We start from the raw sequence: 25,316 nt of genomic DNA on the forward strand, positions 1-25,316 counted from the left end.
GAAAACATATGAGAGGAAGGGATCCTAGTGAACCTGGCAATGCCATGAGGGAGGAATTTTAAGAATCTGTTCTTTAAACAAGTCATGGAAGTAATTGATTACCTTACAACCTCGAAATCGCAACAAACACACATCATTCCCCAGCCACAAACAGCCCTGGTGTAGATTATTCATAACTATGAGAGAAAAGCGCCTGTAGTAGCTAGGCTTATTTATAAGTCTTCACACTCCTTCACAGATACAAATTTTCTCACTACATGAGGCTCGTGGCAGTAAGTCTTTTGTGTTTTGATGAGAAGAGCCTGAAAAAGTATTTTACTAAAGCCACACTTAAAATGGTCTGAATTACATAGCATTAAATGATAAAATGTAAACTGATGATATTCTTAGCATTAAACGACTTTAACATTAAACTGATTGGTTCATATTGCATACGCATCCAATGAGATTGCTGGTTTACATTTAAATGGCTGGTTACCATTCGCTTGAGCATTGCAGTACACTTTCAGAGCTCCTGTGAAACCCTCCACCTTCCCCAGCTCCACCTGTATAGATCTGCAATGGGTTATTTTATATGCTATTTGTGCAGCAGCAGTATGTCTTAAATACTCACAGCACTATATTGGCATATGTACCACCATTAGCAAGTTCCTGTACTTGCTTGCAGCAGCATTAGCAGCAATAATCTACAAATACAGCAATAACCAACAGCAGCAGAAATTCTGCAGCAGCAGCAGCGTAGCAGATCTATTCCGCCAAGCCCAAATACATTCACATTGACATATCCATTGCCATGTAAAATCTCAGAGAGTTGTTATGATGGAAATATCTGTATTAAAATATACTAAAGATCTAAAATGACAAGTCAGAATTGTGGCACAATGTCTTTGGTTCTTTTACCAAAGCGAAATGCTAAGTTGAATTAGTCTTTACCCACAAATATAATCAATATGACCAAAATAATCATTAACAAAATTAACTATTCATGCCAGTGTCACATTTATACATCATCAAGTAATGAAGGATTGGAGTCTGGAGGATGTTGGATGGAATGGGACTCTCTGTTCATGTATTAATGTGTTCAAAAAGCAGTGGAACTAAACAAATGTGTTTTGTGTGAATGTTCCCAGTTTGTATATATCGCTGTGAGATTCGGCCCATTGATTTACTGTTATTGACAGCTGTTGGTGATTAGAAAAATCTGGTCATAACTAGGGCTATTGAAACTATTTTACGATGTTAGAGGGATATCATCTGTGTATGGCAACATAATTATTAGCAAAAAGCAGTCATGGTCAAAGGGCAGTTGTGGCCTAATGCTTACAGAATTGGACTTGTAACCCAAAGGTCACAGGTTTGAGTCTTGGTACCAGGAGGGTGAGTAAATGTACTCTTCCACCCTCAAAACTATGACTGAATTATTGAGGAAGGCACCGAACACCCAACTGCTCCACGGGCGTGCAGCAAAAATGGCTGCCCACTGCTCTGTGTGTGTATGTTCACTACTCACTGCTGAGTGTGCCCTTGGATTGGCAAAAATGCAGAGCACAGATTCTGAGTATGGGACTTGCTGTGATTTTCATAAAACCGATGCTGGTGCATTAACATGAAAAAATCATTTAAAGGAGTAGCCTGTCACTTAAGAGTCAATAAATGCAAAAATGACATGTGCATTCAAATATTGTGCACAAATATTAAAATTATAATAAAAATATTATTTTGTGCTGACGGTGTATTCTTTATGTAGAATATTTATTATTGTAGAATGTATTCTTTATGTGCTGATGGTGTACTGTTTATAGACATTTTAGTAGTGCATAGGCTATTTCTAGTTATTAATACCTTAAGCGTCAGAGGAACAAGTGCGCAGATGTTTTTAGAATTCGTACGAACTTAACTTCACACTGTGGAAATTCAAACGGAAGACAGAAGACAACGAGCGCAGCACTGAAAGGGGTGTGAGCTACATAAGGTCTACACAGCATTTTGACATCTCTACAGCAATTCACAGAAACAATATTTCAAATACTTCTTAATAATTAAATAGTACTAACAAACATTTGCTATGGCAAAATGTGTTTATTTTACCATTCACACCAATTAACATGCATTTGAAGTCTTCTTTTGATTTAAGTTCTCTTTATATCTGTTTTTGAGTTTTGTAACAATAGTGAACTGTCATTTTAAGTGACACAATGAAGAGGAAATGACATCATTTGGATTATCAGATGCCTTTACAATTTTTTTTTTTTAAATGAGCTCTCACATAAAACAGACATAAAAAAAAACCATCTCTCTTGTTTTTCTCCTGATATTTCTAGAGAAGTCTCACTGAAGACTTTGAATGCTAATGACAAAGCTATAACCGCAGCCATTTTGGTGAAATTTTCCCACCCCTTTACATCCTTCCATCCATTTGAAACACTCTCTTGATTCAGCAGTGCCATCGTGTGGCCATCGATCATAATTAGAATCATAACATATTCTCTTTCATGCATCATTTGTAGTTTTATACATCTAAGCTTGCTCACACACACACATGCACGCCATTTGTGTCTCCCATGTACTGTTGGCTCTGGCTCCACGAGTTACCTCAGGTCACGCACACTACTTGTTGGCGGTGATTGTATTTGACAGCTCAGAGGCGTAGGAGAGAGCTGGACAGAGGTTGTGACAGCCTCTCTGCTGTCGGATCTTGTGGCAGCATTGATTGCTGGGTAATGGGTGCGGCTCACAGCCATCGACCGGCTGCTGGGCTTCATCCACCTACAACTCCCTTTGGTCCGAAGGAGACAGACAGACAGACTTTCCTTTCCTGCTCATGTCAGATTGGTCTAAGAGAAACAAGGGGGCGAGATAGGATGTATTTCAGTCCTAAAGCTAAAATCAACAAAGTGTTGGATACTTCTAAATCTGTGAGAGTATTGATATTTTTGAAAGTGACAAGACCTTCGAACTTGGAAGGTTAAGGAGATTTGCAGGAAGGAATGGTGTAGGAAAGTTAAGGACATTTTTTGGAAAACAAATTTGCTGAAGAGATTATAAGAGCTTGTTATTTAGTAGTATTTAGTAATTCTGAGCAACACAGAATCGGCAGTAATCATTTATTATAATAAATGGCCAAGATTTTATATTCTATATCCATTTGTCAGGATACAAATAGAAGACTAAAATCTGAAATCAATACTATTTATCCATCATTCTAAAGTCAATTTAGCAATAATGCATAATGTACTATGTACAGAATCAAAATGGATATTAATTTTGAGATTTACTAAATATTAAATTATTATTGTATTAAAACTCTACTTTAAGTGACCTTAAGATGATGGCAAATGTAATCTAAACATACAAAAATCGCAAATGAGCACACATAATTAAATATTTAATATCAGTTGATAACCAATGTGGTAACAATATATTGTGCATACATACAATCCCAATTAAGGAAATTCATTTTGGTAATACTTTACAATTTTAACATTAGTTAATGTATTACCTAATATGAGCTAATAATGAGCAATGTATTTTTGCAGCATGAATTAATCTTTGTTAATGATAGTTAATAAAGATGCATTAATATTTATATAGATAAAACTTTTGATTTTATAAGTGTATTAGAAAACTGAGTAATAATAAATGCTGTATAATTATAGCTCATTGTTAGTTAATGTTAAGTAATGAAACCTTGTTGTAAATTGTGGAAGTCAAAGTCATACACAAGGATTCATCAAATCACATGATATAAATTATTTATTTACATTACAGCAAATAAAAACAAAGAAAAACATCACAAGTATGTTAACCTATTGGAAATATATAATACATAACCAAAGAGAGCCCCAGAGAGCTCATTTCTTCGATGGTGTCATAGACAACAAATACAAGGCAACATGTGGCACACCTCTCCAGTCATCATCCATCCATCCATCCATCCATCCTTCCTTCCTTCCTTCCTTCCACGAGCGCTTCTCTTTCCAGATTGTTGCAACCCCAGGGAAGGGCTGTTTTTGGCTGTACACTCTGACGCTTTGACAAAGCTGACTGCCTGCTCTCTTTCCCACTGAGTCTGACTCAAGCCTGCAGACCAGGTGGAAAAACCACTGCAGGTCTGTCCCGTGAGGCTGTCTCCTGTTTGCATCCTCGGGGAATCAAGGGATGATAAGGTTTGCACACTGCCAGGAGTCCCGTCTCAGTTCTTACACACACCCAGCAACACCTGTCAGGAGTGGGGTATGTTCCCACAATTTCCCGGGGCCTTTTCTCTGCTGTCTTTAGCACATGTCACTCTATGTTTAAGGGTTCGTCAGATGAGTCTGGTGGAGGCCCGCAGGGTGTTTTCGGAGTTGAAGTGTGGAACGTTTTGTTTCTGCCGTGCTATCCGATTCCCACGTGGACACTTCTGGAAACACACAAAAAAGAGGAAGTTTATGTTCCTCATTCTTCAATTTACTAGGGCTTCAAGATTAATTAAAATAAATCCGAAATCACAATATGGCTTAGTTTGATTATCAAATTGCAAATGCTGTGTTTTAAATATATGTGCTGAATGTTTCAGTGTGAAGTGTCTTTTTTATATGATCCAATGTTTTCAGTCTCAGAGCAGCTCAGTATGCAGTAAATGCTGCTCAAAATGATCAAAATGATCAAGGAGATGCTTAAAGGTTTAAAACATAGTATCATTAATTGTTATAAACATGATACATAACAGATAAACATAACAGATAAGTCTGCAATAGTAATACTTATTTTATTTCTGTTTAGTAATAATTTATTATTATTATTATTATCACTGTCAAAAGACGAGGGGCTTTAAGGTGTAAAATGTAAACTGATGAATATTTTATGTAAAATAAACATAATACCAGCACCATCATCGTCATAATAATAATAATAATAATAATAATAATAATAGCAACAACAATATATTATTATTAACAAACAAGTACAGCAAACCAGGAGCTTTTATTAAAAAAAAAAAACTGGAAAAAACAAAAACAAAAAAAGAATTAGATTTTAGACTAAGGCTGTCAATTAAAAAAGCATGCAATCATATTAAATCACAAATAACTATATTTATCAATATTACCTGAAAAATCACCTAAAATGATAAAGATTCTGACAAGAATTATATTGACTTTAGAAATCAATGACAATGAAGAAGACGGCACTGATTCCAGACCAGACCAAAGTTTTTCCTGTTTTCATTAGATCCTTCCTCTTGCTTACAAACATCAAGTTTTACACAGTGAAGACAACCTTTAACTTTAACTTTAATTGGCTTTACAGGTTGAGGAAACCAATCACTTACCAAGTTTTAAAGCATTATTTTCACAGAACTTAAGGAGTCAATATATGTGTTTTTTCTTTTCTCCATATCATTAAAAAGCCTGCCAGTGACCTACATCCTACAAAGTAATCCATTTTGCAATTGCATTTTGTTCATCTGTCTGAGGTAGACTTTCACACAGGACTGTTATTATTATATTATTGATCTATGTTCCTTATTACAGAATTTACATAGGGGTCAGTGGGCATGATTAAATGTGTTGAATTTTTAACAGGTTGTTTTTTTTATATAATTAATTTTACTATATTAATATGTTAAACTGACAGTTCTAATCATAATATATAAAATGCACAGAAAGGGGGGGGGGGGCGAATGGAGATCAGATAGCGACAGACAGGCACTTGCTGTGGTTTAAATTGTCTCATTAACAGCTTCTCTCTCTTCCCTAGTAGCTCAGCAGGGGAAACCTTTCACCACAGGGAATCTTTATTATATTTTCCTCGTTGGTTTATTAAATGTCATGTTTTGCATAGGGCAGAGTGTGCCCCTGGCTCTTAAATCGGCTCGGAGGCAGCAGGGTACGCGGGGGACACTGATTCCTGACCAGATCAAAGCCGTTCCTGTTTTAATTAGTTCCATCCTCTCGCATGCAAACATCACGTTTTACACAATGAAGAGAACCTTTAACTCACTGCCTGAACAGGTTGAGGAAAGTAATCACCTACCAAGTCTTAAAGCATTAGATTCACAGCCTCAAATGAACTTTTTGCCACACCAGCCAATGGTGGGTGAATTAAGAAAATTAATAGCAAGAATAGCAGCGTGTTTTTGAGAAATTCCTAAGTAAAGACGCGCTTATTTTTTTAAAACTGCAGCATATTTGAACCATAATTATCCTGACTTTGTGCCATGTACAACATTAAAACTGAGATTCTCTCATGATCAGTGATACTGTATATAACACATTTATGGGAGAATTCTTCCTCAAACTCAAGAAACGGTTGTGCTTCTTAATATTTTTGTGGAAACTGGATTCATTGATAAATAGAAAGTTCAAAAGAACATTATTTATTTGAAATAGATTTTTTTGTAACATTATAAAGGCCTTTTTACACCAAGCACAATAAAGATAACAATTTTAGCTTCCACACCAACTGAGGAGTGTTCTGTCATTATAAGTTATTATAAGTGCGCTGCAGTTCTGTCGTCTGATGCTTTAAATCCTCAAGCTCTTTAAAAACAGGCGGATTCTAATTGGATGTTTTTATCAATCATCAGCTGAAAAAAAAAAAAAAATTATAAAAATTCCAGCAATGTTATGTCATTATCATTACAGCTGTTTTAAATCACACAGGCTACAATCCTTTAAATGGTAGGGTATACCATTTTATCTGAAAAAAAAATGTACCCATCAAGAATTACTATTCTTATTTTAACGAATTACTCTTCAAATATTTTTTTTTTTCCCCAAAGATGGTTTCTGTAATTTGTACATAGGGATGTAACGATTAACTGCGAGCTGGTTGAAAATCCGTTTAAATATGTGACGACTCAAATCGGTTGAGGTGATAAACAAATCGTGATTCAATTGGGGTAGTTTATATGAATGTATGTCTGAGGGGAACTTACTGTCTTTAGAAAAGTTTAGATGATATTTTTTCTTTTCATCTTGCCTCTGTATAATACATATTAAAGTTCATAAGTGCAGCGCTACTTTGTTTACAGCGGAAACCAAGGATACGCTTTAAGCACCACCTGCTGGCGGAGAGTGAATCTGCATCTCGATCAGCTCGTCTGCTGTTTCTGTTTCATGCAGATATTTTTATTATGTATTGTTTTATAAAACTGAAGTCAAACCATTCTGTTTTTTTCAAAAAACTAAAAAATACAAACAAACTAAGATTTATTAAAAAAAACTGCTCATGTTGCATGTACAGTATGCAGCATCTTTGTTTGGATCATAATAAAAATGCAGTGTTTGCCTCTAATTTTAAATGGAAAGAGCACAAACAAAGCCTTATTTTGTTTATATGAACAGATTTATTTTTTTGTGTTACTTATTTATTTGATTTGGGGCTTGTTTTAAAATTTTAATTTAGTTTTGTTATTTACATTTACATTATATTTAAATTTTGTCATTTAGCAGATGCTTTTATCCAAAGTGACTTACAAATGAGGACAATAGAAGAAATCAAAACCAGCAAAACAGCAATAATATGCAAGTGCTATATTAGTATATTATTATAGTGTTATATTTCAGTTTCACAAAGAAATGTGCAGCATTTTGTCCAAGCAATAATAAAAGGACACATTTAATTCATAATTTGTCTTAAATCTCATTTTGTAAAAAAAAATTGTGAATCGAACCGTGAGTTGAGTGAATCGTTACATCCCTACTGATGTATGTTCAAGTGTTGTTGTTTTTTCTAGTAAGTTGCTAGCTATTAACAATTAGTTAATTGATGCTATAAAATAGTGTGTGGTTTGATGATTGCAAGCATGTGATTGGATGTGCGGGAGTTTGGGCGGGACCTTGATACCATGGATCCACCTTACAATCACTGCTCCTCAGACTCTAGCTCCAAATCACAGCGGATAATTCTGGGGCTTCAGTTTTCTACAGCTGAAAGAAACAGACACATGGTGTCCAGGGTTTTTTTTTATTTTATTTTTTTTACAGTCTATAGTTGCACCATATGATTTGGCAGACCAGATTATGCCACTTTTGGTTTTGTTTCATTCCTTTAGTGAGGGTTTGTTCTGCATTGATATCAGGACAGTTGTATCACCCTCTCATTTTTGATGCCCATTTAGCCCACGTGTACACCCTCTGAAACTATAATGGCAAAAGTTATCCCAGAAAAAGCTAGAAATCCCCGCGAAACACTTTCGCTGCATTGTTGTGTCTGTTTGACAAACCTTTCACTGTCTTTAATCAATAAACCCTCTCCTTTAGAATCCTGCAGGGCTACTTTTGGAGAGTTATATTAAATAGATTGTAGTCGAAGCCCATTTGTGCTGATTATATAAAAGTGAGGTGGCAATTTCCCCCTTGGGAGGAAACACTGAGGGCAACAGAAGCATTATGACAACATGGTCCATTCCACAGCCCCGTGCATTCCAGGAAGCCTCGTTATGTGACAAAGCAACAATCAAAACAACCATAATACATTAGAGGCCTCAAAATGCCTGCTTTCAGGTGGAGCACTACAAAGGCACGGCAGAGGAAAAATGGAAGATTCGTACTGTGCATTGTACACTTTTAAAAGGTCATAGTGTCTGAATGATCGCTCATGAGAGAGTGCCTGATGTTCCTTCCTCATGCTTTGTATTTTCACTCTCTGAACCATTACTTTTGCTACCTCCCTGTAGTTTTTACACTCTGCATGCAATGCACATCAGAGAATCATTACAATCACCTAATCACTACACCAACTCTGCGCCCCTTGCAGGAGTGTGTTTGATTAAACGTGCTTCAGTCTGAGCATCTTTGATTAGCTAGACAGAAACACAGAGAGTGAAAGACATCGACAGACAGAGAAGAGAGAGAGAGTGCGAGACAGTGAAAGACAGGACTTGAGAAAATTAAAGGGGGAGAACACAAGCGGAGACTGATAAGAGAAAGACGTTCCTAAGTCATTGCTGCAGTTAGAAAGTGTGTTGCTATAGAAACTGGTTATGTGCTGTAAGGTGAAGGAGGGCACTGCGGTGAACACTATGCACTTCTGAAACACCTTTCACTTCATGACTGTGAATGTGCATGTCAAGTTTCATCATTTGATCGTTATTCGCAATTGTTGATTAGTTCTCTGGATATTGCAATCAGAGTTATCCCGATTTCAGAAACTACATTTATAAACTTGTGTGTCTGCAACTGCATGCCATAGTATTTATTTACGTAGGCTTCACAACTAGATCAACCTGAGAAGTGTTAATAAATTAATGTGCTGTTTTATGCATCAGACAATCAAGGAAATCACACTGTCCTTCGCAGCAGCAGGAAAAACAAAACTGTTGAATTTTGAATAAATTATACAGAAGATCTGTGCAATGCGACAACACTAGAACACTCCCCATCCCATTTTAATTAACAAAGCTGTGACTGTAGCCTTACATTGTGTTTTTTTTTTTTCTTTCTTTTTTTTCTGTATAAATGCAGTTCATACAGAATATACAATGGCCCCAATGTTTTTCAATGCTCACATAAAATGTTTGTAAAAAAAGTGCTGAAGTGTCCAAAAACTTTCTGGGGTCACTGTATTATATATTGTAAATATATATAGTTTATATAGTTTGACCAGAATCATTGCAATATGAACATTCAAAAGAATGGTGTTTTTATTGTTTTTGAGAGAAGTGTCTTATGCCCACCACATAATATATTTTAAAATGTAATTTATTCCTGTGATGACAAAGCTGAATTTGCAGCATCATTAAACTAACCTAAATAAAATAACATAATATCCAGGCAACATACAATGACAGGGTAACACTTTCTTTTAAGAACCAATTCTCATTATTAACTAATTGCTTATTAGCATGCATATTGGCTGTTTATTAGTACTTATAAAGCACATATTAATGTCTTATTCTACATTGCCATATTTTAGATCCCTTAATCCTACCCCATACCTAAACTTAACAACTACTTTACTAACTATTAATAAACAGCAAATTAGGAGTTTATTGAGGGAAAACTCTTAATTAATTGTGAACATGTGTTCTCTATTCTAAAAGGTTACCAATGACAGATTATGCTATTCATCTAAAAAAAAAAAAAAAAAAAAAAAAAAAGAAACCAGAAGTCCATTACTTGTAAAATAATTTTCAACAAAGAATGCAATTTTTATAAGAGAACACAGATATACACTGTACATTAAGAATAAATTAAGTACTAAAATTGTTGAAAAGATAATGGATTTATAAATGATGAAATACAAATGATTAAATACAGTATGTAATTACTTTAAAAATAAGTATCATTATATAGAGGCCATAAATTAGTTTTATTTTTCTGTTTTGCTTCTACAAAAAAAAAAAAAAAAAATCAACTTGTTTTATGGGAATCGCAAAGGCAAGACAGAAAAATAATAATGTGTGGCATTTTGGGGCTTCCATATGTGCAGGTTCTTGTGAACTTGAAATCTCTGTGCTGTTTGTGGATTAATACTAAACATTTTACAGCTTCAGTTTCATACTGAAAAAAAAAAAAATGTACGCACATGTGGATAGACACCAGTCGAAACACTGTCTATTTATTTATCTCTGATATTCCTGCCTTATGCCCCAACTATTGGATTGTGGACATTGATCAACCTAAGAAGTGCATGGCTGTGCACTTGTGAAGTTAGAGAAAGCTAGAAATCTGAGTGATTTGTATTTTTAAGCTCACCGTGTGATGCAAACCACTAAGAGGCAGATAATGGCCACTTGCAGAACTCCAATGATGGATGCGATCAGAATGTAACTCTTTTCCGAACCAGGTACCACATACATCACATTATAGTCCTTCCTGTCACACTGCGGCCCAATGAAGCCTGAATGACAACTGAAAAACACACACATGGATAAGATCAAACAATGTTAGAGTTTAAAGCAAAGAAAAGATGGGCATACCATAATCGATAACTAAGGGCAGGGAAAGAGTGTGTGCATAATAAAATGGCAGTAGGGTGTTGATGCCACTGTTTGTGGATAATTACTAGTCATTTAGTGTTTATAGGTACAAAAAAGCAATGGAAGTGTGTTTGTGTGTGTGTGTGTGTGGGAGTGAGTGTGCAGCGGGGAGCTGGTGCACACTGGGAAAACACAGTCTTGTTTAATTAGAGCCTCGACCTCTCAGAGGAGGTGGTTAAAGGGACACCTGCCAGCCACCACACACACACACACACACACACACACACACACACACAGCTGGTAGGAATGAGTCATCTTTCAGGGGGAGGCACACACACAATTTCTCTTCTCTTTTTCTCTTTCCTTCACACTTTTTCTTGCACATCTTTCATCATTTCTCATCTTCTCTCATTTCTCGTTCTCTCCCCTGCTTTTGTCTTCTCGCTGCTTCTCCAAAATCAATCTCACACTGTCCTTTAAGGAGTCTGTGGCGCGTGGGTGAGGGAGAAGGAAGAGTTTGATAAGTTGTCTGTGTCGTGTGGTGCGGTTACCTGCAGGTGGGGGGTGAGAGGTTGCTAGGATACTCGCACTCTCCATGGACACAGTAGTTCTTGTAACGCTCTGGACACGGGATGTAAAGACCCCATGGTACCTCGCTCACCTGGTCTCTCTCCTCTAAACACACCACGAACAAGAAAGAGAGACTGTAATTTAGCAATCAGGTTTATGTTGTCAGGTTAGTTCTTGTGAAGGGCCGGTTTGCGATGAAATCATGAAAGTGGCATAAAATAGTTAAAATCGTGTTATAACATAAAACATGCCTTAGAAATAAACATTCCTGGTGTGCATCATGAGAAAAAACAAGGGCACTGACATATTTTAAGATCAATCAGTACAAGTTTCTTTCAGTTGAAACAGCTCATATTTAGTCTGGGATTAGGCTTAAGCCTTGTCTATGAAACCGGGGGTATATGTGTATGCGAATGAAATTTGAGAGCTGTGGGGAAAAGAAAACCATTTCAGCAAACAATTTGGTCTTCAATTTCTGTCTGTCCTCACAGACCATTCTAAAATTATATGGACTTTGCACAATAAAGGTAGGTAAATTAATTTTTCGATGAACTAGCCCTTTAAAAGACTCTTTAGGACATCGTTTCATCTCTAAACGGTGACGAGAATGTAAGTGTGTGTATGTGTGTGTGTAAGAGCACATTTGAAGGGTATCCATGTAAGTCAATGGAGGGATGAATGCTACAGCAGTGACACCACACCCTCCTCTGTTTACTCAATTAATCACAATCTTTCTTTCTTTCTTTTCTTATCTCTCTCTCTCTCTCACTCTCAAACTCTCTCCTGACACTGTCTGTGAAGCAGGTCACAGCACTCAGTCAAACTGTCACACACACTGGGAGGTATCAGGGTACGGTGGCCAGTTGAGAACACATAAAGCAGGCTAGTTCTCCAGAGACTCACTGGTTTCAGTATGCTCCTTCACACCGCTCTGTTTATCACACGAAAGGAGCGACACTTTGTTCTTAGAGCTGTTAACATTTATGTTGGCTGCCGTTTCATTTAATGAAATTAACACTTTTAGTGAATTTGAAATCAGAAGTACTTGAAAATGCAGCCTGACTCTCATTTACTAATAAATTAAGGAAATGATTTCTTTAAGAAAACTTTAATGGCAAATTTATTTATAAATGAAATCCCAAAGAGACTTTTAACAAAAAGTAAAGTATTTCTGCAATCTAATTATATTGGAATTTAATTAAAACGTTCAATATCTGCAGTACTGCTGCAGCTAAAATGTTATTTTGCTTTCTTTCCTTAAATGGGAAACTTAATGTATTTAAATTTTTAATGTGTTTTAAAAAGAAACAAACAACACACTGACATACACTACTGTTCAAAAGTTTGGGGTCTGTAAGATTTTTATTTTAATATTCATGAAAGAAGTATTATGCTTATCAAGGCTGCATTTACTTGGTCAAAAATACAGTAAAAAGTAATATTATGAAATATTATTGCAATTTAAAATAACTGTTTTCTATTTTAATATACAATAAAATGCAATTTATTCCTGTGATGCAAAGCTGAATTTCCACAGTGTCACATGATCCTTCAGAAATCATTTTAATGTGCTGATTTGCTGCTCAAGAAACATTTCTTATTATCAATGTTGAAAATAGCCATGCTGCTTAATATTTTTGGAAACTGTGATTAATTTGTTTCAGGATTCTTTGATAAATAGAAAGTTCAAAAGAACAGTGATTATTTGATATATATTATTGTTTACAATGTAACTTTACTGTAACTTTTTTATAATTTTAATGTGTCCTTTCTGAATAAATGTATCAAATTCTTAACCTTAAACATTTGAATGGTAATGTCTCAATCTTTTTTATTTTTATACATCAAATGCTCAGTGGCAACACAGCTCTTTTAGATTGAGCTAAAAATGCATCAAAAAGTGCTGTATGGGGTTGGATGGATGTTGGCAAAAACACTGGATACAGAAATTATGATTATTAACTTTTAATTTATGACAATGACTGGGCTGGGTCAAACTGTCAAAAAATACAGATAATATATTTGTAATTTACTAATCTACTGACATTAATGTTACACTGTTCACTTGGCTACAGTATATATTTATACGTAATCAAAACCATCAGCAGAACATGGTAAGATTTTGTTCATATTGTGTATGTGTGAGACAGAGTTGGTGAGTGAGGGTAAAATTTCCTCATAACCTCAGATCGTGAACAGAATGACTGTGATTAGACTGTCAGGCTGGAGCAGAGGTGAAAACATCTGTGTTTAATAGATTGAGAATTGAGACTGACCCTTACAATGTCCGAGGTATTTGACCTCGATCCTCTCCTGCTTCTGACATGACACCTCTTTTACCTGGCAGGGGTTGTCATAGGAACGGCCGTCTGATGCACAGACTGGATTAAAACTGATGTGGGAGCAATCAATGTTGCACACACACCTGCAGGGAGAGAGAGAGAGAGAGCAGAGTAAACTTGGAGATTCATGCCTGGGTTTACTCATTTAAATTCATTATACTCCAACCCAAAATGAAAATTTTGTTATTATTCACTTACCCCCATACCGTTCCAAACCCGTAAAGGCTTCGTTCGTCTTCGGAACACAATTTAAGATATTTTGGATGAAAACAGGGAGGCTTGAGACTGTCCCATAGACTGCCAAGTAAATAACAGTGTCAAGGTCCAGGAAAGTATGAAAAGCATCGTCAGAATAGTCAATCTGTCATCAGTGATTCAACTGTAACGTAATGAAGCGACAAGAATACTGTTTGTACATGAAGAAAACAAAAATAACTTTATTCAACAATTCCTTTCCTCTGTCTCTCCAAATCAGCGTAGCGCCATTTTTTCAATTCTGAGCAGTATGCAGGTGGCGTACGCTCTTCTGTGTCAGCCACGCCACAAGGATACATTTTTTTTATGTGTATTTGCGCTTTGGTTTGAAAGCAAACTGCACATCGGCGCAATGCGGCTGACACAGAAGAGCGTAAGCCATCTGCGTACTGCTCAGAATTGAAAACATGGTGCACAGTCTCAAGCCTCCCGGTTTTCGTCCAAAATATCTTAAATTGTGTTCCGAAGATGAACGAAGCTTTTACGGGTTTGGAATGACATGGGGGTAAGTGATTAATGACAAAAGTTTCATTTTGGGATGGAGTAACCCTTTAAAAAAGGTTGAGATAAATAAATTCTCTATATAAGAGTGTTTAAATGTGTTTAAATGTGACTGTGTATGATTTTAATGACGGATGTAAAGTAATTAAAGTCAGTAGCCAAAAAAAAATAAGTAAATATCAGCATTTTCAAGTTGTAATTTTGTCAAATTATGCAAACCGTATAAAACATTTATGTGTATATATGATACATCAAATTGGCAAGACAAAGGAGATGATCATTATGTCCCATGGTGGAAATTCCATTTGTTCATGAGAGATATGTGATGCATGTACAGTATATCCACTGTTGGACATTTAATGAAATAGTTTAATTTCCAAAAGTCCTCAGTGCCCGAAGTGCCCAGCATTGGAAAAATGCCAATAAATAATTATATACAATAAGAAGAAAAAGCCATTTAAACAAACAAATCACAGCAAATGAAATGCCAACTATTAAAGGAACTAACAAACATATTTAATTTCAATAATAATAATTGGTTTCTGAAATTTTCGAAGAAAGATAAATACTGTTTGATTAATGTTGGACTTCCAACTTATAAGAAATATGTTGCTTTGGAGACATATCCGACTATAAAGAGAGTGGGTTTCTGTAGCTCCTGCACCCTACTGATGATTTGAACATCTATTTGCCAAATAAAATGACACATTCAGCTCCAGCAGCAGGAGGTTTAATACAATAAGAACAGTGTGATTCTCCTACACATGAACTACTGAAAAAAAAACAACAAAAAAAAAAAAACTTTGAGACATTTAAAAATATATTTTGCCATTGTTTTGGCTATTTAGGCAGTCGTGCATGTATTTTTCCTGTTTAGCCATGCAACAAATTGTTCTTTTGTGTCAGATATTTTTTAATGAATCATCTAAACCAGTCCACAAAACAGGTCAGATGATGTGTTCACGACTCGTTATTAACTGAGAAACCATGAGTGGGCTGATAGTAAGAACATTTGGAGTGAATCAAGGATTTAAATGATGAACGTAATTGAATTCAATAGCTGAACATCAAATAAACATGCACGTGGGGGGGTGGGGGGGTGGGGGGGGTTGCTCAAGCCCTTGCCCTTTTTTTCAAAATTAACCAACAATAACCTTAGTGTGATCAATAAAACAAAATACGGTAACACTTTAGTATAGGGACCGATTCTATTAACTAGTTGCTTATTAGCGTGTATATTACTAGCATATTGGCTGTTTAATAGTACTTATAAATTCTTTTTTTTTTCTTTTTCAAGGTTATCATGGCTGGGAAAGCTTTATTGAATTGTTTTAGAGCATGTAACCTACGCCACATCACATGCCAGAGACCATGTGATGACAAAGAGAACCAATGAATCGATTCAAATAAATCAATTTTGTAGAAATGAATCAGAATGTCCATTACTATTCCTATAAGATGTTCCTATAAGAGTACAGATAAGCACTGATGAATAGATGCACACAGACTCTTCATTCTTTCAAATGTTATTTCACCAACCATATCTTTCAGTTTACTTTGCATTGCGCATGCAGTTTATCTGTCCATTTATTTAAGTAAATGCACAGTTGTGCCAGACACACCATTACTGGAGACTGGGAGAATAAGCATTGTCTCTCCCTCTCTTGTACATGCAGTCTGAGATATTTATCTATCTATGTGGTGTCTCAGATTATATATATATATATATATATATATATATATATATATATATATATATATATATATATATATACCTTTTTTTTTTTTTAAAGCAAAAATGAGTTTGCCAGTTTGTATGCCTCTATGCATCTTTATGGATAAGTTTGCAGTCAATAAGTCTCCACTAGTCGAAATGTTACTATTTAGCATTTTTGTCATTTAACCCTTTGTTGCATGGTGACCACTGTGGATGTGTAAATCTCTCAAAATTAATAATTTTGAATTATTAATTCCATATAACTAGATGTGGAGTCATTATGTTTTTTTGTTTTAAAGTAAAAAATGTAATAAAAAAAAAGATATTATTAATATAAATTAAATATTAATATTAAGATGTTAACATAAAAAAAAATATGAAAATAGTTGTTGTGAATTAAAATAAAGCTGAAATAAGCTAAATATTGTTAAAAATTAGAAATGTTTCCTTGGTAACAAAATAAAATAAAATACAATTACGCAATATTTACAAAAGGACTAAAACTTGAACTAAAATTTAAATTACAATAACTAACTAACCAACTAAATAAATAAAATGAAAAAAAAAAAAAATTATGTCAGTTATGTTATGTCATTTTTATGTGTCATAGTTATGTTAAAGACTGTGTATTAGTCAACTCATGCGTCGTGCACTTGATCTCCCATTAGCAAGTGTGACATTATGAAAATGTTTTAATAGATAATAATAAAATTTAAATAGGTAATAAAAACACTATATATATTTCTTTGGAAACATAAAAAAAAAAAAAAAAAAAAAACTTTATTTTTCTTTTCTTTGAATCCCAGATGTGGTTTCAGGATTTTGTAACCCACTATTTGAACTCATTACATTGAATAACAAAAATCTTCATACATAGTCATACATATCGCTAGTTCATAAGATGAAAGTGTAGTCTGGCACTGAAAAGTGTCTAATATGGTAATTAGCATACAGGCACACTTACAAATTCTAAAAGAGAGAAAGATAGAACACTCTTAGACCAGATGTATTTGCTACATCTCCTCTGTCTAATATATTTACTGGTGAGCACTTCATCTCTGAGTCTGGTATATATATAAAAAACCCCCTCTAAAATATCTAATAACCCCACAAATGCCCCCCAGAGGATAACAGACCAGACCTGGCAGTGTTTGGCAAGACATACACGAGTCAAAGCAATATGAACCATGCCTGACTCTACTTATCCACACTTATGTTCTCACACATTCATCTGACAACAAAACACGCACATGCAGGCATGCACACAATATGTGATTGTTTCAGCATGAAAACAGCAGATTCACTGCATTTTCACTGAGCTGAAGTAAATGTGATTAGAGGGTATGAATTGATTACTGTTAGCTTAAGCTGGATTTCTACGCTATAGGACCGACCGCATTAGTGCTCACAGATGTAGCTGCTAATTGGTTATCAGACACAGCACACACATACAAATAGATTCCAAGGGGAAGAAAGGTAACGAAAGAGAGAGAGAAAGAGAATGATGGAGAGAGAGGAGTCCTATAACGTCTGGAATTACAACTCTCCAAATCAATCTAGCACACTCAGTGTGCTCTGTGACTGATGGAAACGATATTTTCTCATTTTTCATAGCTTTCCAAAAATATAATTGATGAAAGCAACTTAGAAAGGATCAGTAGGGATTTCATGACTCTCAAATATATACTTAATCTTGTGGAATTGGAGCAGTTATATTGGGCTTAAATATTCCCTGCATATTAAACCACAAAACCTACAGGGAATGTCACACACAGACATCTTCAAACAGGCCATATTCTACACATTTGTTGCTGTTTCTTCCCTTAAGTCTGCTTATATTTTTGGATCAAAACAAAACAATCTTTTCTCTCTGACCCCTATTAAAAAGCCCTATTTTTATTTATTTATTTATTTTGTTAAATTAAAATTTCCTTTTGAATTTATTTACTTATTCAATGTATTTTCTGTATGTATGTTTACACTACCGTTCAAAAGTTCAGTGTTGGTAAGATTTTGTGATGCTTTCTTACGATCACTAAGGCTGCATTTATTTGATAAAAAATACAGTAAAAAACAGGAATATGTGAATAACTATTATAATTTAATAGTTATAATAATTATAACTGTTTTCTATTTAAATATATTAAAAACGTAGAATTTATTCCTTTGATGACAGAGCTGAATTTTAAGCAGCCATTACATTGTGATCTATCAGAAATCATTCTAATATGCTAATGTGGTGCTAAATAAACATTTCATATTATTATCAATGTTGTAAACAGCTGTGCTGCTTAATATTTCTGTGGAAACCATGATATATTTCTTTCAGAATTCTTTGATGAAAAGAACAGCATGTATTATATAATATATATATATATATATATATATATATATATATATATATATATATATATATATATATATATATATATACATACAATAATGTAAAAGTATTCACTGTCACTTTAGATCAATTCAATGCTTCCTTGCTGAATAAAAAAAAAAAAAAAATCTTAAAAAAAAAAAAAAAAAACACACAGCAAACTTTGAAATGGTACTATATATTGTTGTTCTTATATTTTTTAGTGTCTTGTGTGTTAAAGTGCCCTAAGAAATGAATTTAAGGCAGGGCTTTTTAAGTGAACTCCAAAAAACGATTAAAAATTGTGCACATGAAGAAGCATGCACATTCTCTACACACTGTGTACCTGAAACAGAAGAAGTAGAACACATCTTTCAGAGTAATCAGCAGAATGAGACTGCAGAAGAATAACCCTTTGATTTCACAGTGAAAAACAGAGCGCTGTTCTGACATGTAATTGGCAGGTGTGGCACAGATCATTTTGTAGTGCTGCTAAATGACAATACCCTTGGTCTGTGACGATAAAGGGGAGTCAAAATTATAAACATTATTTTTAACATTTTATTTTTTTACTTAATGGTTTTGTAGCTCCTGGCACTTTCCATCACATTTCTAAACCATCAGAGGCACAAATCCCATGCTATTAGATATGTTAAATTCTAGAAATTATTATCTAACATAAAAATGACCTAGAATGAAAAGTAATGTCATAATTTCAACATATGATGAATTTGCCCACATTTTGTGTGCAATGCTGTTAGAATTGACAGCAATGACCATGCACATTTCTTTATCTTAAGGGGAATGTCAGTAAACTTATCAGTAAACCATATATTATCTATTTAATTTTAATATTTTGTTGTTGCAAATCAGTAGACATTTTCTAAAATTCTGTGGCAGGTTTGCTAAAATTAAAAACTTCTTATAAAATGATTAGATAATAGCTTAAACAGTAGTTAGTTTGACCCAATTAGGTTGACGATCAGCTTTTGCTTATAAGGTTAAAGGAGTAGCTCACCCAAAATTTTTAATTACCTGAAAAATGTATCATCTTCAGGCCATCCAAGATGTAGATGACTTTGTTTCTTCATCAGTACAAATTTGCAGAAATTTAGCATTACATCACTTGCTCACCAATGGATTCTTTGCAGTGAAAGGGTGCCGTCAGAATGAGAGTTCAAACAACTGATTAAAAAAGCTGCGTGTTCGTAATAAACACATTCATCATCAAGATGTATTTAGCTTCAAACAGTTGCTTAAGTTCTCTAACCATTATAACTCCAGTAAAAGTCATCTTGTCCGAATCAAGAGAGAAATATGCACAGATCAAGCACTCTTTACAAGCAAAAACAGTTCAAAACAGTTCTAAACAAATATGCTGGTGGATTTTGATGTGAGAGGACAACAGAGGATGGACTTTATCACTGGAGGAAGCATTATTATGGATTATGAGCTGTTTTTTTGGCAGAAGCAATGGCTTAAAGTTAAAACACCTTAATCGTGGATTTATTTCTTTCAAATATGCAGCTTTTCACTTCACAAGAGGTTAATTGATGGACTGGATTATTGTAATGTTTTCATCAGCTGTTTGGACTCTCTTTCTGACGGCACCCATTCACTGCAGACAGGGGCGTCGGACTGGGGGTAAAACCAGTACTGATTACCAGGGCCCCAAAAGGAAGAGAGTGCCCTTGAAAAGTCTGAAATATATTTAATTTTACATGGATATTTTCATAGGGGCCCATCAGGACTGCCTATGCATAAGGCCCGGGATCTTGTGCAATGCCCCTGACTGCAGATGAACAAGTGATATAATACTGAATTTCTCCAAATCTGTTCCTATGAAGAAACAAACTCATCTGCATCTCAGATGACCTGATCCTGAGTAAATTTTAATTTTTTTGGTGAACTATTCCTTTAAGCACCTCCTTTCACTGATCATTTGTTGGAAAACAAACAAACAAAAATATGTATTTATTAAGAATTTCTGGGCCTATTTTGACTTGTATTTGTGGAAAGTGCCCCCACACCCACTTTTAACTGACCACATGAACTTTAACGTAGATACACTCACACACATTAACCGCTGAGTTGCCTCATTTCCCTCTTTTCATCTCTGTCTCTTTCTGACATTTTCTCCCACATTCGTTCCCGTCCCCTTTCACATCTCTATCTCTCTCCATCCCTCGGTCTCCCTCTGATCTGTCTGGTTAGTGTATTACCGTGAGGGATATTTGAATGGTAATTGCTCTCCCATGGTCCTGAGGTTTTAATCTGTCTGCTAGGGAAGAGGAACTCTATTAATTGAAGATGGAATTGCAGCAGAGAGCTGCGCTCTTTTGCCCCTCCATCTCTTGGGTTGCCTGTCCGCTGTCCTGAAAGCTGGGCCTTGTACTAGGAAATAATCCATAATCCTTCCATACTGACAGAGAACTGACCCTCACAGTCCAGTGACAATACAATTAACATTTACAATCTGCTCAGAATGCCACAGAATGCCACGGCGCAACATGTTAGTCAATGGGTTAATGAAATTACAAGGCTTAAAGGGGAAATGATGGCAAAAAACAAAGCTTGTCCATGTGCCCACATAGCAAACGGACTTGGCCCAAATGTGGCCTCAAGCTGGCACTGCTAGCCTGCTGTCGGCAATGGCATGTACCCTTTCAGCCAGAGCTGGGCCATGTGTGGCAATGATGGCACAGTGTGGATCACAGCAAACAATATGAGGGCCGATTGTGTGGAGTGTGGCCCAGATCAGGCTATGATCTGGCAACATATAATGTGACCCATGATAAACAAGATAAATACAATATTGCATGATAATGGTTAAATGATCACATAAATGTTTAATGAAGTGTAGTATTGTTTAAATATAGTCTTTGAAATGGCAAGTCAAAACAGAATGAAACATCATTTAAAAATTAAGCAAATCCATAAATCAGTCAACTGCATTAAACTGCACTTAATTATGATTTTATTACATTTTATATTATTATTCTTGATGCAAATAATCTTAGAATCCTTACATGGAAAGAGAGTGAGAGACAGAGAGAGAGTTCATTTAACCATTATCATGTAATATTTATTTGGTTTACCATGGGGCACATCATTTTTATTAATATGATGTCATGCACAAGCATTAAATAAAATGATCATAAAAGTATTTTCTTTTTATTTAAATCCTCTGTATCCATGTGATGCTTGGTGTGAGGAACAGATCCAAATTCAAACATCCGCAATATGTATCTCCTTCCTCTGTAGCGATAGTATCAATTTAAAAATTTGCCGTTAAGAAGTTTTACAACAAATTTTATGGCAGCGATATCAAACGCTCATTGGCTCTCGCCAGTTTCGTTATAGATTGCGACATGCCGTGTTTCCAGTGATGCATGTTTTGAATGAAAAACGTGCGCCTTGACGGAGTGGATCGGGATATTATTTTCAGCGTTTAACAACTTAAATTATGCCCTTCTCCTCGCACTACTATTATATTCAGCCAGAGAGGATTGCAACTGCAACACATCGTCATTTGGACTACCGTGGTACTGTTCTTTGACACATCTGCGATAAATTCTTATGATTAAGTTACATGTGTCTATCTGTTACGTTTCTCTTACGCTTCTGTTACGTTAAGAGAAACGTAACAGATAGACACATGTAACTTAATCATAAGAATTTATCGCAGATGTGTCAAAGAGCAGTACCACGGTAGTCCAAATGACGATGTGTTGCATAATATTTCATATTATTGCATTGTGTATTACTATAATGGCGATTATAGTAATACACAATGCAATAATATGAAATATTAAGATTCTGTATTGGGTCTGGGCTATATAAGGCTCAGATGTGGCTGAGATTTGGGGATTCTGGTTTACTTAAGGCTGAGAATTGGAACCAATAATAAAACCTGTTTTGGCCCAGTTCAGGGACAGCTAAGGGTGATTAATTGGCTGAGATTTGGGCCGGTTATAGCCCATGTGTGGCCCTTGTCTTTAATTCAGTTCTGGGCCACTTCAGGGCCGTCATTCTTTGCGGCACTTGGGCCGAGGGAAAAGTGATTGTGTGGCCCGGATCTGGGCCAGAAAACATTTGCTATGTGGGTGGGACAAATGGGTCAGAACACTGACCTGGAATCAGCTTTTGCAATTTTTGCAATAGATCTGAACAGATGAGAGGTTGGCAAAGTCAATATTACATTAAAATGGACTTTTGTAAATTAGGTTCCTGTTTTGCTGACATCACAAAATTAAATGTCTTAATTAGTATTTTTGTCCCAATTTCAGATATCAAAACATTCTCATAACAGGATCAGTTTGCTTGTCTTGAATTAAGTTTATTTCATTTACCCTACTGGTAAATTGTTTTCTTGCTTTAATCGTAAGCCTCACTAAAGATAAGGGACAGATATCACAAGAGAGATTGCAAAGCTAAAAGGGAAGCATGAGAAAGACAGTCGAATAGAGATTATTTACTGCAGCGCATGGCGTGCAGCACGCACCCTCGGCTTTGCACTGCAATGTATCACAGTGAAATGCCGTAGACTTCAGTGCCAAAAAGATCAGAAACTCACAAGAAGCAGGCCTGCAGAAGACTCTGCATCTGATACATACCATTAGACACACCCCTGCATTCCTCAAGACCTCTGGCTCTCTGAAAAACAGAACGTCAGGACCCTGAAAAGCTGTCGCACATGTCTGTGACTCACCACACATCCTCAGAATCCTCGTCGCACTCGGCCCCAAACTGACAAATGTCGCATGTTGATGTCTCCTTCTGACTGATCTCGGCTGAACCCTCATTAACTGGAAAGAGAGAGAGAGGGCAAATTAGATGAGAGATCTTGAGAGGGACTTGAAAGGGTCATATTATGAGGAATCAATTTTTCCTGTATCTTTTCAGATAAAAGAGTTCAGGGTTCTTTTATGAAATATTGAAATAAAACTGGTGTTATTTGAGTTACATTAGTACTTAGTTACAGAGGAGACAAAAGTGCAAGTAAAGAACATGTTTGAGGTAAAATATGAGTAAGTAATTGCACATGCAATTTGGTAAAATTATGCAAAAAGTTAAAAAAATATTATGTGATTATTTAGGATACATAAAATGCTAGCTGTAAAATTAGCCTAGGTAACACAAACAAATAGGCCATTTTATTCTTAAATGAATTACATTTATTATTACATTTACTTTCCATTACAGAATGTGATACATGCACATAAAAAAATCCTGTTATATTTACTGTAAAAAATAGCATAGCAGAGTTATAACTATACGTTTCATCAAGATATAATGATATAATATTAATATACCAGTCCACTTGAACTACCAGAGTCTGCTTTGTACCTTAAAATATACTGATAACCACTATAATGCATGTGGTAAAACAGAAAACCATTATGAATATGAGTGCATCATTAGTGACCTATCCATAAAAACAGCCAATATTTTTATATATAGATAGTGTCAAAATACAAATCATGACACTAAAATACATTAACTAAATACCATAAAATGCAACACGAAACATCATAGTGTACATTTCTTAAAACAAAATAAGCTAAACTATTTAAATAAAATAAAATCATATGTGATGTGCCACGGAGGGACTTTTGGGAATGTTCTTTGAACATATATTTCACAGTAAATCATAGTTTTTACTTCCAAAACCAATACCCTTTTTTGACATTATTTTATAGTAAAGTTACATATAATGACATTTACAGTTTCACCAGATATGGTAAGATATCTTACAGTTAAAAAATGAACATGTTTAGTGATATGTGTAGGAAATGACATTGTAGTGGAAAAGACAAAGTTCTTGTAGTGCTTGTATTGTATACTTGTGTTTTAAGAGAGATTATTTAAAAAAATCAACATGACCAAGTTTCCATTAAGAAACACCCACATACTGTTCCACGGAAAAAGTCCAGCCATAATGCTTTTATAATTTCAAGAAAGTGTATGTAATCCTCTAGGAAGTGAATATTTGAATGTACAGTAAATGGGCTCTAGATGACCATATATCAGGGGTCCCATACCAACATTGGCAGGCATTACCAGCATGTCCCCACCAATAATTAAAAATGGCAAAACTACCACCCCCTAAATGAAATTATTGCACTGTTCTGCTGCACTCCATTGTGCATCACTCTTGTTGCTAGGATGACAAAAAGTTTTAAATGATACATTTTCAACCTGGTCTGCCTCAGTGGTCTAACAGTGCTCGTCAATGTCCAAATAATCCAGATCAATTCAGCCAATCAAATCAAAGAACAGGGTTTACTGTTCCCAGAAGCAAATTTCATTTAATATTAGTCAACTGTTTTATGATAGAAATGTTAAATGACCAACAGCTATATCCAGTGATGCATACTTCAGGTCTTCACAGTGCATCCGAGACCCGTCGACCCGGGACCCGACCCGGGACCCGTACGGGTTAGGGTCTACGTATATTTTAAATGACCAGCCGGGTCCGGGTCGGGTCTGAATCTATTACTTCGGGTCCCGGGTCTGTTTAACATTGTGTGTAATACCCGTGCGATCGGAGTCATCGGACTCGGAGAACACCCGGCCGTGATCAGACACTGCTTGTGTTTTTTGTAACTTGCAACTTGTAAAATTAGGAAAAGAAAAGCGTGAAAAAAAGACGATCTCTCT

General features: G+C 35.4%; 1 protein-coding gene across 3 annotated transcripts in view; it reads right to left on the bottom strand.

The window, feature by feature from the left end:
* Positions 1–3,727: 3,727 nt before the first annotated feature.
* The window catches only part of LOC109064095 (tomoregulin-2-like), a 72,775-nt gene continuing 51,186 nt past the window's right edge, over positions 3,728–25,316 (bottom strand). Inside the window, exons 5-9 of one of the 3 annotated variants that reach the window (XM_042757792.1) lie at positions 23,365–23,461; positions 13,753–13,901; positions 11,458–11,581; positions 10,683–10,838; positions 3,728–4,402 (exon numbers count right to left, since the gene is read on the bottom strand). In XM_042757792.1, coding sequence (XP_042613726.1) covers positions 4,378–4,402; positions 10,683–10,838; positions 11,458–11,581; positions 13,753–13,901; positions 23,365–23,461 — 551 coding nt within the window. In that variant the 3' untranslated portion in view covers positions 3,728–4,377. The remainder of the gene's footprint in view (positions 4,403–10,682; positions 10,839–11,457; positions 11,582–13,752; positions 13,902–23,364; positions 23,462–25,316) is intronic. The other 2 variants (XM_042757790.1, XM_042757791.1) reach the window with 2 other exon arrangements.

Source organism: Cyprinus carpio, chromosome A6, assembly GCF_018340385.1.
Source record: "Cyprinus carpio isolate SPL01 chromosome A6, ASM1834038v1, whole genome shotgun sequence".
Taxonomy (NCBI): Eukaryota; Metazoa; Chordata; class Actinopteri; order Cypriniformes; family Cyprinidae; genus Cyprinus; species Cyprinus carpio.